We start from the raw sequence: 17,079 nt of genomic DNA on the forward strand, positions 1-17,079 counted from the left end.
CTTCCTATTCTGAACCTTTCAGCTGGGATATTAAAGTATTTCCCAACTAATGTTTTTCTCTCTAAGGTGCTCTCCTGGTTCCGAAATCAATGTGGGCAACGAGAGACAATTGAACAGCCCATCTCACTGGGTGCTACCTAACAGAAGGGTTGGTTTCCTAAGAGCTGTACTGGAAGGGCTGGCTCACCCAGCTCCTTAAAGTGCCCAGACTCTGACAGAGGCTCCTGTGAGGTCAAGTCCTGAAGCAGAACCAGTCCATGAGAGGCTAGGCCCACTTTGCTTCCTGACAGCCTCAGTGTCACTCAAATGAAGCAAAAAGGGCTTCTTCAAGGGACCAGGGATGTCATGCACACAGCCTGTCAATTCTCTTAACATACCCCACTTGATGTGGTACCAGTGTCCTTGCAAATACCTCTGCGGTAATGTACCTAGAACCCTTTGTGTGTTTAACAGCTCTTGTGTTGTTTTGTGGCCCTGTTCACACGTGGCCTCCCTTAGCAGACTAAACGTTAGTGGCGGTCTCTTTAGTCTCCTTCTGGCCAGTACGCAGCACAAGTCTTGGCAGAGAAAGTGCTAAACAAATGTTTGTTGGCCGAAGGAACACACTGCTACAGTGGTGTTTACTCGGGTCCCCTGATTTAACAGTTCTATGTATATGCCCAGCCTAGCTTGGGGACCTACTTAGAATTATGAAACACACAAACACATACAAAGGCTTAAGTCAGGAGAGACTCAAAATACCTTCTTTCCCTCAGAGAAATCGCTTGGCCAAAGAATCAAGGAGGAGAAATAAGGATAAACTAAACTATGCTCTAAACTATAAAGAATGTAAATGTTTTTGTCAATGAATAATTCTACGTAATAGCTAAATTTAACTAAAGTATTGAAAAAGCAGCCCAAAATGTTAAAAAAAAAAAGTTAGCTGTTCGCACACTACACCAAGAGAGGCGCAGCGCGATCAAGAGTTCACTGATGTCTCCAGTTTGGAATTTTGTTGCAGTGGGTTATTCTGAAGGGTGGATGATCACCTTGGAAAGCAACAGAAAAGCAACAGAAAAAGGAAGGACGAAAGCATGAGGCAAACAATTCAAAACCTTTTCTTTTCATCTTTTTTTATTTTAAATTACAAAGGATGTTGCATACACTGATGAATCTGTATCTGACTAGAAGTGCTGAGGGGTTGGAAAGTGACAGAAAACAAAGGCAATGTTTGAATTGCCTTTTCTTCTGAAAAGAAAAACTGCACAACTATTAACCAACATTTAATAGAATAATTTTTAAACAGCTCATGCGTCAACGAGATAAAATTCTTTCTAGACAATAGACAAGACTGAATCCAATAAAAAGTTTCATAGCTACAGTTAGGGGAGTGGGGAACAAAACTACAGAATATTTATGATAGCATTACAAACAGGATCCTACGCAACTATGCAAAAGAGGTCGCCACATTGTATGAACAAACACTTTGAATTCTTGCCCTTCCGCTCTTCTCTTGTGACGTCTTATGTGCAGTCAGCCCTAGTATCACTGTTAACCACAAATGCTAAGTTATAGGACAAATCCTAGGGAAAGAAGGTTAAAAAAAAAAAAAAAAGCAGGCAGTGGAATACAGTGTCATAAAAATGTGGTGAAAAGGCAGATACAGTACACACATATACATTTCTGTTATTTGGTTCTGAAAAAAACAAAGGGCGAAGGGCAAGACACAGTAATCAGTCCCGCTCACATCCACCCATAATTTAATTAACTACACCATTGTGTTTACATTGTTATGAAAGAGGCAAACTTAGTTCACCTGAACTTGGCACATTGAAATACCCAACTTTGATGTTCCTCACTAGTCACCAAGTCATCAATTCCAAAATACTATTTGGAAGTAGTTTTAAGGTTCTATTCCCTCACCACTACCCTCAAATCTCTCTTTTCTAAAGGAAAATGGCAATTTGGCATAATTCAGTTCCTAGGTGTAATTTCTACAATTTCAGTCAGTTTACTAAGCACGAGGATTATGCTTCAACACATAATCCCACTTGTCTATGGAAGTGTAAAACTGTCAGTAGTACATTTTCATCATCTTCCCCCAACATGCTTATTCCTTAAAACGAAACAACCATTCCTACAGTTGACATTCATGGTTACATCCCAATGTGTTTGAAATATTAAAAAAACATGGAGTCATCTTCTCATAATGCCCTTATTAAGATTACAAAGATTACAAAAGAATCCACAAGTATTACGGCACTGTGTGAGGCTTATTTGTCATGATCCGAGGGAAGAACAAGACTGCAGTTCTGTGCAAAGTTGTGGAAATGGCCTTAGTTCCATGGGAAATGGTATTCCACAATAGACTTCACTAGAAGGATAATTTGAAACTTTAACACTGAAAGCATAATTCAATGCGTTCTCAAAATTCAAGTTTCAAGATTTGGAGAGATGCTAACATTCTGTTACATAATTAACTAGAAAATACTTGAACAGAATTTTAGGAAGACTATATAAAGAAAGGGAACATAAGTTTTTGTTAATTCCTGCTGAAGGCAACTTGATTTCGTTTCTTAGAAAGTTAACTAACTCTTAGCAGCTAAAATATTTAGAAATGTATGGAATAAAGAAAAGCACATCCATTCTTGACATTTTGGTGAATAAACTAACAGCTTTATTAATGAAGGCAAACATCAGATAACTGTATGAATATTATATATAAAAAAAGAAATCCAAACTAACAGCATTGTATTTCAAAAGTACTGTACTTCTGTTTCTTTTAAAGAGACTTGTCATCTGTTTTATAAAACAAACAAAACGAGTACTCTTCTCCTAAAAAATTCTGGAAAAATGAAAATAGTCAATTTCAAGCTGATGAACTGAGCATACCTTTCTTTAAATGCAGACTACTGCTAAGGAGCAAATGAAGTCAAGCATCAGAAAGAAGATGTATGACAAATTCATGAAAGTTAGGAAAAAGGGATGTAGTGAAATTACTGCTAATCTCTCCCCCTCATATTCAAAGACCATTCAAAACTGGTCTTTCATACAAATATAAAATAACAATAAAGAGAGGGAATTTGAAACCATACCCATCTGAAATCCTTCATATGATGTTTTTATAATAGCTCTGATTCTCTTACCAAAAAGGTCAAAGTGAAAGATTTAGGAAGTGAAAGGGAATGGAGATGTTTTGTTTTAAATGTACAAGTAAGGCACAATATAAAGCCACATCATAATCTGTCATGAAGGATATAGGAGAGGACAAGAATCGTACATGGTACAGTAGAACAAGCAATCATATTGACTGAAAAAGTGTGGCACCCAATTCAAAACTCAGACAAGATCTTAACAAGAACAACTGGACAGCATGCTTTCATATGGAGACAAACTCTATAAAGAATCCAGTGTATCTGAAAAGAGGAAGAACGTTTTTTGTTTTTTTAAATCATAGTAGTACTAGAGTCAAAGTTTATAATCGCTTTGGGAACAATGGGTTTATTTGAGGTGAATTCACAATGCCTTCACTTAAAGTAAAATTCTGGACTTCATTATGAGCTATCTGTATACCATGTATGAACACAGAAAACCTTTAGAGAGCTCTTCTCTAATGATCTTCACCCAAAAATACATGCCACAATTTTCAAAAACAGAACACGTACAATTGTTGGGGTTTTTACGTTACCCTTATAAGATTTGTTTGTGTGATACACTAAACGTATACATTTTAATGACAATAGAGGAAGCAGATTATTACTGGCATTAAAGTACAACCATTTCTAGACGGTTTTAAATGCCACAGAGTCCCCTGGTTAAAATGTAAAGCTGCACAGCTTGCCTATGTCATCTTTATGATACAGTTAAAACAGCAAGAGGATTTAACTTTCACTCTACATTTTACTGCCAGGTTTTTATTTAGATCAAGTATCGCTGCAGCATTCTGACCAGCCCAGATTTAGCAGCAAATGGCAGGAATCATATAAAATGCAATTTTTTTTAACAAAGTGCTTTTCTAAGATATACATACATATATAAATAGGTACAAAATAAAGTGTCAACATTAAAAAGCTCAACTATTTAAAAGCTTTTACCTATTTAACTTAAGTAGTACATATAAAACACTGAAATGCAAGGATATGGAATCTACTAAACAGATTCAAAGTCTTTTTTTGAAATGCAAGACCAAAAAATCAAATTCTGGTTTGCAGACAAGAAAAAGGTATAAAAAACCAGAATTCCTAACAGAGCAGCTAGAAAGGGGCAATTTTATAAACCTCATCAGCTGAATCTCTATCATGAAGTGATTTTCACCTGATTGCAAAACTGCCATATTTTGGAACATGTTTCAATTTCCCAGACACATTCTGTCAAAACTTCATATACCTCCAAGTTACAAACCTGTGCTTTGCCTTCTCCCACCTAAAAATGAAAAACTTTAAAACAATAAACTTACATTCTATTAAACCATTAGATCTAAGCTTATCTGTTTAGTGTGAATGCACTAACCAGGTACATTTCCACCAAGCACACAGGGTAATCTTGTGCATCACAGTTCAGCTAAGGTGTTAAGACAATCCTTCTTGGAGTTTCTTTTTCATAATGTCAAAGAAGCATGAAAGCAACATTGCTCACTTGTTACTGTGTGTTTTAGAATCAAGCAAACCTTTATAAGCTATAGCTTCATGTGCTATCACTTACAAATGGGAAACCGTGGTGGGGAGGGAGAAAATAACAGAAAAGGAAACACACTGTATAGACAAAATATAATTAAAAATAAATTCTCCAAGGGGTAATGGAGAAATAGTTGGAGAAATAGATACTTTCCCGGCAGCTAGGTCGGAAATTTTTGGTATTTTTTTTTTCTGGCTAAATAGGATTTTTTTTTAAGGTATAATTTTTAAGCTACCAGTTTTCAGAGTTCAAAACACAAGATTTGAAAATAAAACAGTAAGAGAGACAGGACGGAAAGATCTGTAGGGAAGGTTTATAACGTTGCCTTGACATAAGAAATTTCTCATCAAGAGGTAAAGCTTTAACATAGTTAAAACACTGACTAATGAAGCTGTTTTATGTGAACAAAAAAGAGCACCTAAAAACTAAATGTGTTAATTTTTCTCAGTTCTAGAAACTATAGAAGAAGAATAAGTCACATGTTAAGTTTGAAGAAGCTAGTTTGAAAATACCTGTACAAAAATATAAAAATCTATAAATCTTTTTGTTTTTGTTTTAAGCTTGTGTTGATCTTTGAAAATATTACATGCACAATAATACATCAATTGGAAAAGTGGCAACTAAAGAATTAGATATTTTTAGCTTTTTTCTGTCTTTACATATATATATACATAATACAATAAAAATAATCTGTATTTTGGTTGTTTGGTGGAAGTATACTACAATAAGCTAAATAAACTTTTTAATTTTCAAGGTCAAAAACTATTTTACCAATAGCTTACTAAAATGAAATATATTAAAATTTCCTACAATAAGTGCAGAAATAAAAAGACTTATAGACACCTAAATGGCCACCAACTTATCTACTATGGAAGCGAACTAGAGGAACAGCAAAATAATATCTGTATGTGTGGATGCTCCTTCTGTAGATAATTGGACCCAAACAGAAATAAAATTCACAGTTCAGTAAGATCCCTAACCCTGACCTTTTCGTTTTTCTTTTTTTTCTCCTTTTTTTTCATACATTCATACAGTATCATGTAAGCTGTGCAAAACTTTACTTAGACTGGCAGTATGCCATATCAGTTGCATTTGTCTTTGGTACAAAAAATAAAACAATCGCAATAATGTGCAAGTATTTGTCTTCTTCCGGTCAAGTACCGAAATATGAGTTTTCTAGAGCCATCTTTTTTTTGTTTGTTTTTTTGTTTTGTTTTTTATACAATACACAGACTCTGTGGCATATATCTACATTTCAACATAGTCCTATATACATTCAAAAAATTTGAAAAAGAGTTGGAACAAAAAAACATTTAAACCCCATAATTTTTCCATCTATATATCTTGTTTTTCCTCATTAGGGTTTTCATCATACAAAATATTACCAGTTTTATAGTTTCCCCAAAATACAAGGCACAAAGAATATGCTTTTTTTTCTTACTTGCACAGACATTATATATATATTTATATATATATTTATATATACCATATTGAGCTCGGAAAATGAACATCTAATATGGCACATGGGCATGAGTGCTGGGTTGTGCCATGTACAAGTGAGATTAATGGTTGTGGAAAATTAGAATAAAAAGCAATAATTCTAAAAACAATCTAAACTGACTGTTTAAAAAAATGCTTCCTCAATTTTTTTGTGGTTCAGAGCATAAACCTGCCACAATATTTGGCATTTACTATTATCTTCACTCTTCCAAAATGTTTTGCTTTAACAGATTTTGTAATCTGTATCTAAACATCTACTTAAATGTATGAGTTTCAATTCTGATGCCAGTAGCAGTTTTAACCAACGGTTTATGCTCTGAAAATGTAATAATCAAGTATTTTGGATCATGCTTCACTTATGCTACTTAGTTCTTAAAACAATGTAACCTAATTGTAAATGTTTACATAATGCTAAACTGACATGCAAAACAGAATGAAAATTTACAATGAATAACGTGACAAACACAGACATTTCTGACCAGTGGTCCAATGAGGCTGATTACACTTTTGATGTTGGTATCCTTAGTCCTACAAGGCCTCCGGTGGGATTGCCTTCCGCAGTCTTCTCTAACACTTGGTTAACAAATTCTGAGGTTTGCCCAGCAACTGGGAGACCTAAAGAAAAGAATAATAGGCACACTTAGACACATATGAAGGTGAGGAGTAGGAAAATCTGAAGGTCAGGGGTGACTCTCAGCTAGACACTGGTCCCAGATGAGTGTTCTGCCGTTTGCTACTGCAGCCCAGAAAATAATTCTACCCACCATAATTAGAGCCTACAAGATTAGAAGGATCAAACCACCAACTGCTCCAACCTCACTACATCTCATAGATGGGCTTCACCCACGTGACTGAAAATATATACCTGAAGGATGTTTTCATTCATTTTTATAATGACGATCAATTTTACGTTCCTTTTTCTTCATTTTAAAGAAAAGTGGATAAATAAGCAAACTTGGAAGAGAAGAAGGAAAGGTGGGAGACACTGCAGGTATGTTGATTTTTTCGTCTTCCTCATCCTCTATAGCTGAGGTCAAAGATATTTGATATATTGATTTTATGTAACAAAGGTGTACGTGTTTTAAATGTAATACAAAGCTGAGCAATTAAAGGAGATGGAAGCAGAAAAATACTATGCAGTAATTGCTCATAAGAAGTCAAAAGATACTGTAAAAAACAGAGAATCGACACCACCTTAACCATGTGATCAAAATCAGCCTGACCAATAATGGGACAAACTGATACTGTTTCTTGATTGACATAATGAGAAGGATATATAAGCTACAATGAATCCTTGCCAAGAAAATTTAACTGTAACTAATCATGGGCAAACAGATGAATTCAAATATTGGGACATTTTACAAGATCAACTACCTGGATTTTTTATGGAAGAAAAAAGCCTGGGAGACTGATCTAGATTAAAGGATACAAAAAAAAAAAAAAAAAGACACAACTAAATGCAACTCATGATCCTTAAATGGATCAAAAACAAACAAAAAGGTTATAATGGACATTACTGAGACAACTGGGGAAATTTAAATATGGACTCCATATAGATGTCACATCAACGTAAGTTATAGCAGTATTGTGTCTAAGTAAGAAAGTGTCCTTGTTCTTGAGAAATACATGCTGAAGTAGTAGTTATGGATGAAGAATCATATGTTTATAAGTTACCTTCAAATATATAGGGAAAAAATGTACACAGAGGCAGAAATAAAGCAAATGCAGCAAAATATTAACAGCTGGTGAATCTAGCGGAATGACAGGCAGGTGTTCACTGGACTGTTTCTTTCTACTTTTCTTGTAGGATTGATATCTTAAATGAAAAGTTGAGAAAAAAATTAAGTATACATGTTATTAGCTAAAAAGTGAACCTGCAAGACAAAAATGTAGAGCTTGAAAATAATCAGAGGACACATACAAAATGAAACTATAATAATAATGGATCATAGAGTGAAGGACATAAAAAGGCAAGAAAGCCATATGAACAAATCTTAACAGCTTTTTTTTTTTTTTTTTTCCTTGCGGTACGAGGGCCTCTCCCATTGCGGAGCACAGGCTCCAGACGCGCAGGCTCAGCGGCCATGGCTCACGGGCCTAGCTGCTCCGCAGCATGTGAGATCTTCCCGGACCGGGGCACGAACCCGTGTCCCCTGCATCGGCAGGCAGACTCTCAACCACTGCACCACCAGGGAAGGCCCTAACAGCTCTTTTGATAACAGAAATAAAACCAAACATACATCAATAAATAAAAATGAGCTGGGACTTCCCTGGTGGCACGGTGGTTAAAAAGCCACCTGCCGGGCTTCCCTGGTGGCGCAGTGGTTGAGAATCCGCCTGACAATGCAGGGGACATGGGTTCAAGCCCTGGTCTGGGAAGATCCCACATGCTGCGGAGCAACTAAGCCCGTGCACCACAACTACTGAGCCTGCACTCCAGAGCCCACAAGCCATAACTACTGAAGCCCATGAGCCTACAGCCTGTGCTCCGCAGCAAAAGAAGTCACCACAATGAGAAGCACGCACACGGCAACGAAGAGTAGCCCCCACTCACTGCAACTAGAGAAAGCCCATGAGCAGCAACGAAGACCCAGCACAGCCAAAAATAAATAAATAAATACATTTTAAAAAAAAAAAAAAAGAATCTGCCTGCCAGTGCGGGGGACACGGATTCAATCCCTAGTCCCGGAAGATCCCACATGCCGCAGAGCAGCTAAGCCCGTGCACCACAACTACTGAGCCTGCGCTCTAGAGCCCGCCAGCCACACCTACCAAGCCCACGAGCCACAACTACTGAAGCCCACGTGCCCTAGAGCCTGTGCACCACAACTACTGAGCCTGAACTCTAGAGCCTGCGAGCCACAACTACTGAGCCTGTGCACCATAACTACTGAAGCCCTGAGCCTAGAGCCCGTGCTCTGCAGCAAGAGAAGCCACCGCAAATGGAGAAAGCCTGCACACAGCAATGAAGACCCAAAGCAGCCAAAAAAAAAAATAAAATAAAAATGAGCTAAACTCATCCATTAAAGAAAAACTCCTAGACTGACTAATAAAGAAAATCAAACTACAAGTTATATATAAAAATCTAGAAGTGAATTTTATGGTATGCAAATTGAAATTAAATGTAAATTTTAATCTAATTAAGATCTTTTAAAAAGAGATGTGTATCATATAAAGTAATTCAGAAAGACTGAAAATAAAAGGGAAGGCTACCAAGCAAAGATAAATAATAAGAAAGCTACATTCATGATTGTAAGATCAGACAAGATTGAATTCAGGGAAAAAGCTGTAAACAAGACAAAAGATGTGTGCTTCTTGATGATAAAGACTATAATCCATAATGAGGGGGATGTAACGTATAGCATGGTGACTGTAGTTAATAGTACCATACTGCATATTTGAAAGTAGGTAGGAGAGAGGATCTTAAAAGGTCTCAGCACAAGAAAAAAATATTTTATAACTATGTATATTGACGGATGCTAACTGGACTTACTGTGGTGATCATTTTGCAATATATACCAGTATCAAATCAGTACATTATACACCTGAAATTAATATAATGTTATGTCAATCACACCTCAAAAAAAAAGAGAAAAAAATGAAAACATGAACTCCTGAAATTAAAACAAATCTAAAAGGATATAAGAGCCACAAATAAACACAACAGATAACGCATTTAAGAGAAACAGCAGTGAAAAGGGGAAGAATTTTAAAATAAGAAATTAAGAGATTTTTTTTTTAAATTTGAGAAGAAGTGAATATACTTCAGAAAATACTGAAGACAGGCAAAGAAGATCCAACCCACAAATAGTAAGAGTCCCCAAAGAAGAAAACCAAAGCAAGGGAACAAATCAAATATTAAAAACATATGGGCTTTCCTGGTGGCACAGTGGTTAAGAATCTGCCTGCCAATGCAGGGGACACGGGTTCGAGCTCCAGTCCGGGAAGATTCCACATGCCGCGGACCAACTAAGCCCGTGCGCCACAACTACTGAGCCTGCACTCCAGAGCCCGCAAGCCACAACTCCTGAAGCCCAGGCGCCTAGAGCCTGTGCTCTGCAACAAGAGAAGCCACCGCAATGAGAAGCCCGCACACCGCAACAAAGAGTAGCCCCCGCCCACTGCAACTAGAGAAAGCCAGTGCACAGCAGCAAAGATCCAACGCAGCCAAAAATAAATCAATTAAATAAAGAAATTTTAAAAATAAATAAATAAATAAAATTTAAAAGATCTGAAGCTACTTACTGAAAGAGCACAGAGTGTATATGAGAATATCAACCTAAAATGACCAACTCCAAGACATGGTCTCGTAAAATTACTAGGATTTAAAGAAAAAGGAAAAAATCCTGTTGACATCTGGGCAAAAATAGCAAACGGCATAAGGGAAAAAAATTAGGCAATTATTAGCTTTGCAACAGCAACACTTTATTCCAGAATAAAAATGGAGAAACATATTTAAAATACTCAAGGCAGGAAAATGTGAGTCAAGGATTGTATCTGGTAAAACTGACAATCAGGTACAAAGGGAAAACACAAACTTATCAATATATAAGACCTTTAAGTTAAAAAATAAAAAGGCAGGAAGAATTTTTTCTTATAACATTAAATTTCTCTCTCTACCTAACACAGGAAGACAATGTAGAAATAAAATTCTTTTAAGGAAAAAAATTCAAATGTTTACGATGTGGGCTTTCCTGGTGGCACGGTGGTTGAGAGTCTGCCTGCCAATGCAGGGGACACGGGTTCGAGCCCTGGTCTGGGAAGATCCCACATGCCGCGGAGCAACTAGGCCCGTGCACCACAACTACTCAGCCTGCGTGTCTGGAGCCTGTGCTCCGCAACAAGAGAGGCCGTGATAGTGAGAGGCCCGTGCACCGCGATGAAGAGTGGCCCCCACTTGCCACAACTAGAGAAAGCCCTCGCACAGAAACGAAGACCCAACACAGCCAAAAATAAATAAATAAATTAATTAATTAAAAAATGTTTACGATGTAATATGGTAACATCAACAACTAATACTTACTAAGTATTGAGAATTTGTGTTCAGCAGTATGCTAAGTGCTTTACATGCACTCTTTCCATTTAATCCACACAACTGTCCACACTTTACATTATAGATGAATAAAATTAGGTTGAGGGAAGTGAAGTTATTTCCCTAGGGTCCTCAGGTAGTAAGTGGCAGGGCCAGGACTTGAATCTAGAACTGATTTCAAATACTCTGATTTTAACCATTATGCTAAATGAGCTTTTGTTTTTTGGAAACGTATCTTAATTTCTGCACATGACCAGTGGGTATTGCTAGAGCCACAGAGAAACCACTAGCATTTTGTGTGTAAAAAGATAGGAAACAAGGCATGCAGAACCTTAAGTATCTTAAGATAAAGAAAATGTTTTAAGAATGAAGATAAATGCTCAAAAGAATCAAATGTTACACAGAATGTCAAGAAAAATAAATTCTCAAGTAAGTCTACTGGATGAGGCAATTAGTGGGCCACTTGGGAACTATACAGTTCAGAAACTATCTAGAGATGAGTGTCAGATGACAGGGCCAAGTGATGATCCATGGGTACAGTGCAAGCACTTGCAACTAGGAGCACTTACTTCTAGCTCCTAGTCCTGCCACTTGTTGGCTGTAGGACTTGTGGCAAGTTACCTAATGCCTTGTTGGGCTTCCAATTCCTCATCTGTAAAACCAGGATAATAATACCTTCTTCACAGAACTGTGGAAGTAAATCACTAAATCTGAGTAGACAGATCTTGGATCATAATAAGTACTATATAAATGTTAGCTGTTTATCCCTTCCTAGACTAAGGAATTCTTTTTTCTCATCTCTTAATCTCTCTTTTAGATCTTCTCCTTTGGCCTTTAAACATGAAAGTTGTCAAATTTCATGAAATCGTTGGGTTTAAATCTATATGCCTTGCTAATTTTACTAATGATTCCAAATTGCCCTACAGAAACACTAGTATATTTTACGTTCAGTATGAACACAACACTGACAAGAGAAATTAATGACATTTCAAAAACCATAAGAAACTTACTAAGTGCATGGAAGCATTAAATGTGTATTTATTTTCAATTAAAGAAAATGCAATGATTTGGGTAGCAGATTTGGTATACAGAAGCATTTCTGTATAAGTGGAAATAAAATATTCTTGCTCACTCCACTGCATCTAAGCATCTTGATTTCTTCATAGCAGTTACCACAATGTTATTATTATTATTTTTGGTTTTCTATTCCTTGCCTTCCATTTTTAGACTACAAGCATCTAAGAAGAGTAGCAACCAAGTCTCTACTTAACCCCTGTGGATCCCCCAACACCTGGCAACATAGTAGGCATTGAAAAAATTTTGTGGAATGAATGAATTTATAATAACTGGAAGTCAGAAAAATTGTCTTAACAAATTCTAAGATATTTACAATTAAAAAAATTTTTTTAATTATAGTGTTTGGCACTCTAAAATTCAGGTAAATAACTAATTAATGATTGAAAAGTAAGCTGTAATTCTTTTAAGTGATGTGATTCAATATACAGTCAGCATCCTGGGGAAGAAAATTCTCAGGTAAGTGAAATTTACTACTCTACACAACAACTATGTAAGAACCAGTTTTTAAGAGACAGTCCTAGAATAAAAACTGTTAAACAAAGAACATATAATATAGCTGAAACAATTTTATGATGCTTCAGGGTCTTCATGGCTTGTGTTATGCTGTAATGCCCTTGGGATGCTACTGATCATAGGGTGATTTGCTCCTATGGCAGCCAAGCTCCTGGGGCCTCTAGGGTTTGCATGTCTTTGTCTACATTAGCTACCTCTACCCTCCCTGTCAGTATCACTCTGCCTGACTTCTGGATGCCTGCCTCTCTGTTCCTCCCCATGTGGTATAAACTGTTCAGGGATGGAAAACCAGATAATCAAGTCTGTTAGAATCCTGTGAAAGAGTAAAACAAATAGGTAAGAACCTCTATTGAAGTATATACTGCAGGCTTGACAAGGTCAGGGATCTTTATTTTCCCCACAGAAGGTTAAAGTTGCTAGAAGTTTATCTTTCCTAAGTGTTAAAACAGTTCAGTGACGAAGTCTAAATAATAAATTGTGGGGCAGCACAACGCTCACCTGCCCACTTGTAAGCCTAGTAAGCGTCCTAATAAATCACTTCTTGTCTATCAATCAATCAATCAATCAATCGTGGTAACCAGCAGAACATGTTTATGAATGCTAACTCTCAAAAAACAAATCTTCTCATAAAGGGAGGTAACTACAATGAGACCACTTGAGTTTTTCCTTAAAAGAATTTTGAATATTCCCTTGAATCATATACCTTACACTATACGTTATTAATGGTTATTAGTTTATCCAGTGTTCTTCTTACCAAGAGTATCTTTAATGAGGATTTCAAGCTTCTGTCCCATGTTGGGTCCTCTCTCCTCTCTTGGATTCTGTACTCGGTTTACAATCTCTTGCTTGATGGAGTTGATTACAAACAATAAATTATCTGTAAGACAGAACAGGACAGTTGGAGCATGTCATTAACATGGAAGAATTTACTTTTAATTATGTAATAACAGATACTCAATTAAAAATGAAGAACATATAAGAAAACATTAAGCAGTGATGGTTGTAAGCTTTCTTATCCAAAGAGACTAATAATCAAACGATATGCCACTTTTGATAACAGATTGTAGACATGTATCAATGTCCACTATCCTGTAAGCAATTTGCCCTACTTGTCTTCACAGCTATGACAGTGCCTGGTATATTGACTCATAGGGTCTTAGTAAATGTTTATTAAATAAATCGAACAAAGCCCTTCAAAGACAAAGCTTTAAAAACAAATTTCCCGGGCTTCCCCAGTGCCTCAGTGGTTAAGAATCCTCCTGCCAATGCAGGGGACACGGGTTCGAGCCCTGTTCCGAGAAGATCCCACATGCCGCGGAGCAACTAAGCCCGTGCGCCACAACTACTGAGCCTGCGCTCTAGAGCCTGCGTGCCTAGAGCCCGCGCTCCACAACAAGAGAAGCCACCGCAATGAAAAGCCCGCGCACCGCAACGAAGTGTAGCCCCCCCCACGGCAACTAGAGAAAGCCCGCGCACAGCAACAAAGACCCAACGCAGCCAAAAATAAAATAAATAAATTAAAAAAACAACAACAAATTTCCCCACCTTAAGAAGCTTTAAAAAAAAAAAAGAGCAAAGTTAACCAAAAGTAAATAAGGAGGGAAATAATAAATATAAGAGCAGAAATCAATAAAACAGAACACAAACACACAACAGAGAAAGTTAACAAAGCCAAAAGCTGGTTCTTTGAAAATATCAACAAAATTGATACCCACTCCCACCCTCATCCCCATCTCCAGCTAGACGGCTTGATCACCTCTACCTAGAATGGAAAACAGGTTATCACTTCAGAATACAGCCATTAAAAGGATAATAAGAAAATGCTATGCTAACAAATTCAAAAACTTGGATGAAATGGACAAATTTATTGAAAATGCCACTTCACAAGAAGAAATGGAAAATCTGAACAGCTCATTTCTAATAAAGGAATTGAATTCATCAAAAAGTATTCCCCAAAGAAAATGCAGAGGGCTTTAATGGAAAATTCTATCAAATGCACAATGAAGAAATAAAATTAATTTCATCAAACTTTCAAAAAAAAAGGAAGAAAGATCATGGCTGAATTCATTCTCTAAGCCCAGTATCCTCAAATACCAAAACCTGACAAAGATATTACAAAAAAAGAAAATCACAGACTAATAACCCTCTTGAATATAGATATAAAAATCCTTGACAAAATATTAACAACAGAATCCAACTTAAAATATCGGAATAGAATCTTACAAAATATTTTCAATAGACTCTAATATAAAAAGGAAAATACATCATAACCAAATAGAGTTTATTCCAAGAATGCAAGGTTGGTTTAATAAAAAGTTAGTTAATATAATTCACCATATTAACAGGGGAATATGTGATACATTACCAGAATAAAGGAAAACAATGTGATTGTTCCAATAAATGCAAAAAAAAAAAAGGAAAGAAAATGACAGTATTCAGTATCTATTCATGATAAATGAAACTAGGAAAAGAAGGAAATTTACTCAAAATAATAGAGAGCATCTCATCTACAAAAAAACCTACAGCCAATATCAACTTAAAGGTCAAAGTTTCCCCTGCAAACAAGGCAGTCACCACTTCTATTCAAATGTCTCAGACATTGCAACAAGGCAAGAAAAAGAGTTAAAAGGCATAAAGATCAGAAGGGAATAAATAAAGCCATTTCTATTTGCAGATGATGACTGCTTAAATAGAAAATTCCAGGGCATCTACTGGAATATCTACTACTGGAACTAATAAATTTAGCAAGAAAATAAGGTATAAGAGTAATACACAAAAATTCATTTTATATACTACCAAGAAAGAATTTGAAATTTCAAAAATGAGTCCATTTACAACAGCACCAAAAAACATAAAATACTTAGGAATAAATCTAACAAAAGATGGTCAAGCACTCTACATTGAAAACTATAAAACAAGTCAGAGAGAAATTAAAGAAGACCTAACTAGATGGAAAGAGAAACCAAGTTCATGGATAGGAAGCCTCCATTTTGTTAAGATGATAATTCTCTCCAAATTGATCTACAGATTTAAAGCAATTCCAATCAAAATTTCAAGAAACTTTTTTTGTAAAAAGTGATAAACTGATTCCAAAATTTATATGGTCATGCAAAGGACCTAGAATAGCCAAAACAACTTTGAAAGAACAAAATTAGAAGACTAACAAGGACTAACACTGCCTGACTTTCACAATCTACTATCTACAGTAAGACACTATATATTCACATAAAGATAGTCAAATAGATCAATGGAACAGAATACAGAGTCCAGAAGTAGACCCATACATATAGGATCAACTGATCTGATAAAGGTGCAAAAACAATTAAATGGGGAAAGGAAAGTTCTTTCAATGACTGGTGCTTGATCAACTGGATATTCATATGGGGAAAGAAAATCAACTCTTAGCCTACACCATACATAAGAATTAACCTGAAAAAGATCTCATAAACTTAACTGTAAAACCTAAAACTACATAAATCCTAGGAGAAAATATACAAGAAAATACAATTTTTGGAGTCGGCAAAGTTTCTAATTAGAACACACAAAAAATGTAAAATATAAAAGGAAAGACTGACAAATTGGACTTCATCAAAATTGAACATTTTTGCTCTTTGGAAGATGTCAGTGAGAAAACAAAAAGGAAATTCAAAGACTAGTATAAAATATTTTCAATACATATATCAGACAAAGAGCCTGTATCTAGAATAAAGAACTTTTAGAAGACAAAATTTTTAAATGGCCAACTATTTTAATAGATACTTCACATATACACACAAAGTATATGAATAGCCAGTAAGTACAGTAAAGATGTTGAACATCATTAATCAAAGCAATATAAATTAAGACCACAACGAGATACTGCCACATACCACCCATTAGGTTGGTTAAAAGAAGATTGACCGTGCCAAGCGTTGGCAACGATATGGACCAACTAGAACCCTCATACACTGTTTTTGAGAATGTAAAATGGCACAGCTACTTGGAAAACAGTTTGGCGGTTTCCTATACAGCTACTCGTAGGTATTTAACCAAGAGAGATTAAAATATATGTCCACCCAAACACTTGTACGGAAATATTCACAGCAGCTCTGTTACAGCGAAAGCAAACAACCCAAGTATCCATCAATAGGTGAATGGATAAAGAAACTGTAATATATCTAACACAATGGAATACTACTCAGCAATGAAAAGGATTTAACTATTGATATAGATGACATGGAGAAATTTTTTTTTTTTTTTTTTTTTTTTGCGTTACACGGGTCTCTCACTGTTGTGGCCTCTCCCATTGCGGAGCAGAGGCTCCG

General features: G+C 36.1%; 1 protein-coding gene across 5 annotated transcripts in view; it reads right to left on the reverse strand.

The window, feature by feature from the left end:
* The window catches only part of CREBRF (CREB3 regulatory factor), a 67,204-nt gene that overhangs the window by 2,962 nt on the left and 47,163 nt on the right, over positions 1-17,079 (reverse strand). For 4 of the 5 annotated variants that reach the window (XM_004272008.3, XM_033432086.2, XM_033432087.2 and 1 more), the window contains 2 exons: positions 13,530-13,652; positions 1,087-6,768 (listed from right to left, as the gene is read on the reverse strand). In XM_004272008.3, the coding sequence (XP_004272056.1) occupies positions 6,653-6,768; positions 13,530-13,652 (239 nt within the window). In that variant the 3' untranslated portion in view covers positions 1,087-6,652. Of the gene's footprint in view, positions 1-1,086; positions 6,769-13,529; positions 13,653-17,079 lie in introns of those variants that run through there. The other variant, XM_033432085.2, reaches the window with a different exon arrangement.

This window comes from Orcinus orca, chromosome 3 (genome assembly GCF_937001465.1).
Source record: "Orcinus orca chromosome 3, mOrcOrc1.1, whole genome shotgun sequence".
Classification (NCBI taxonomy): Eukaryota; Metazoa; Chordata; class Mammalia; order Artiodactyla; family Delphinidae; genus Orcinus; species Orcinus orca.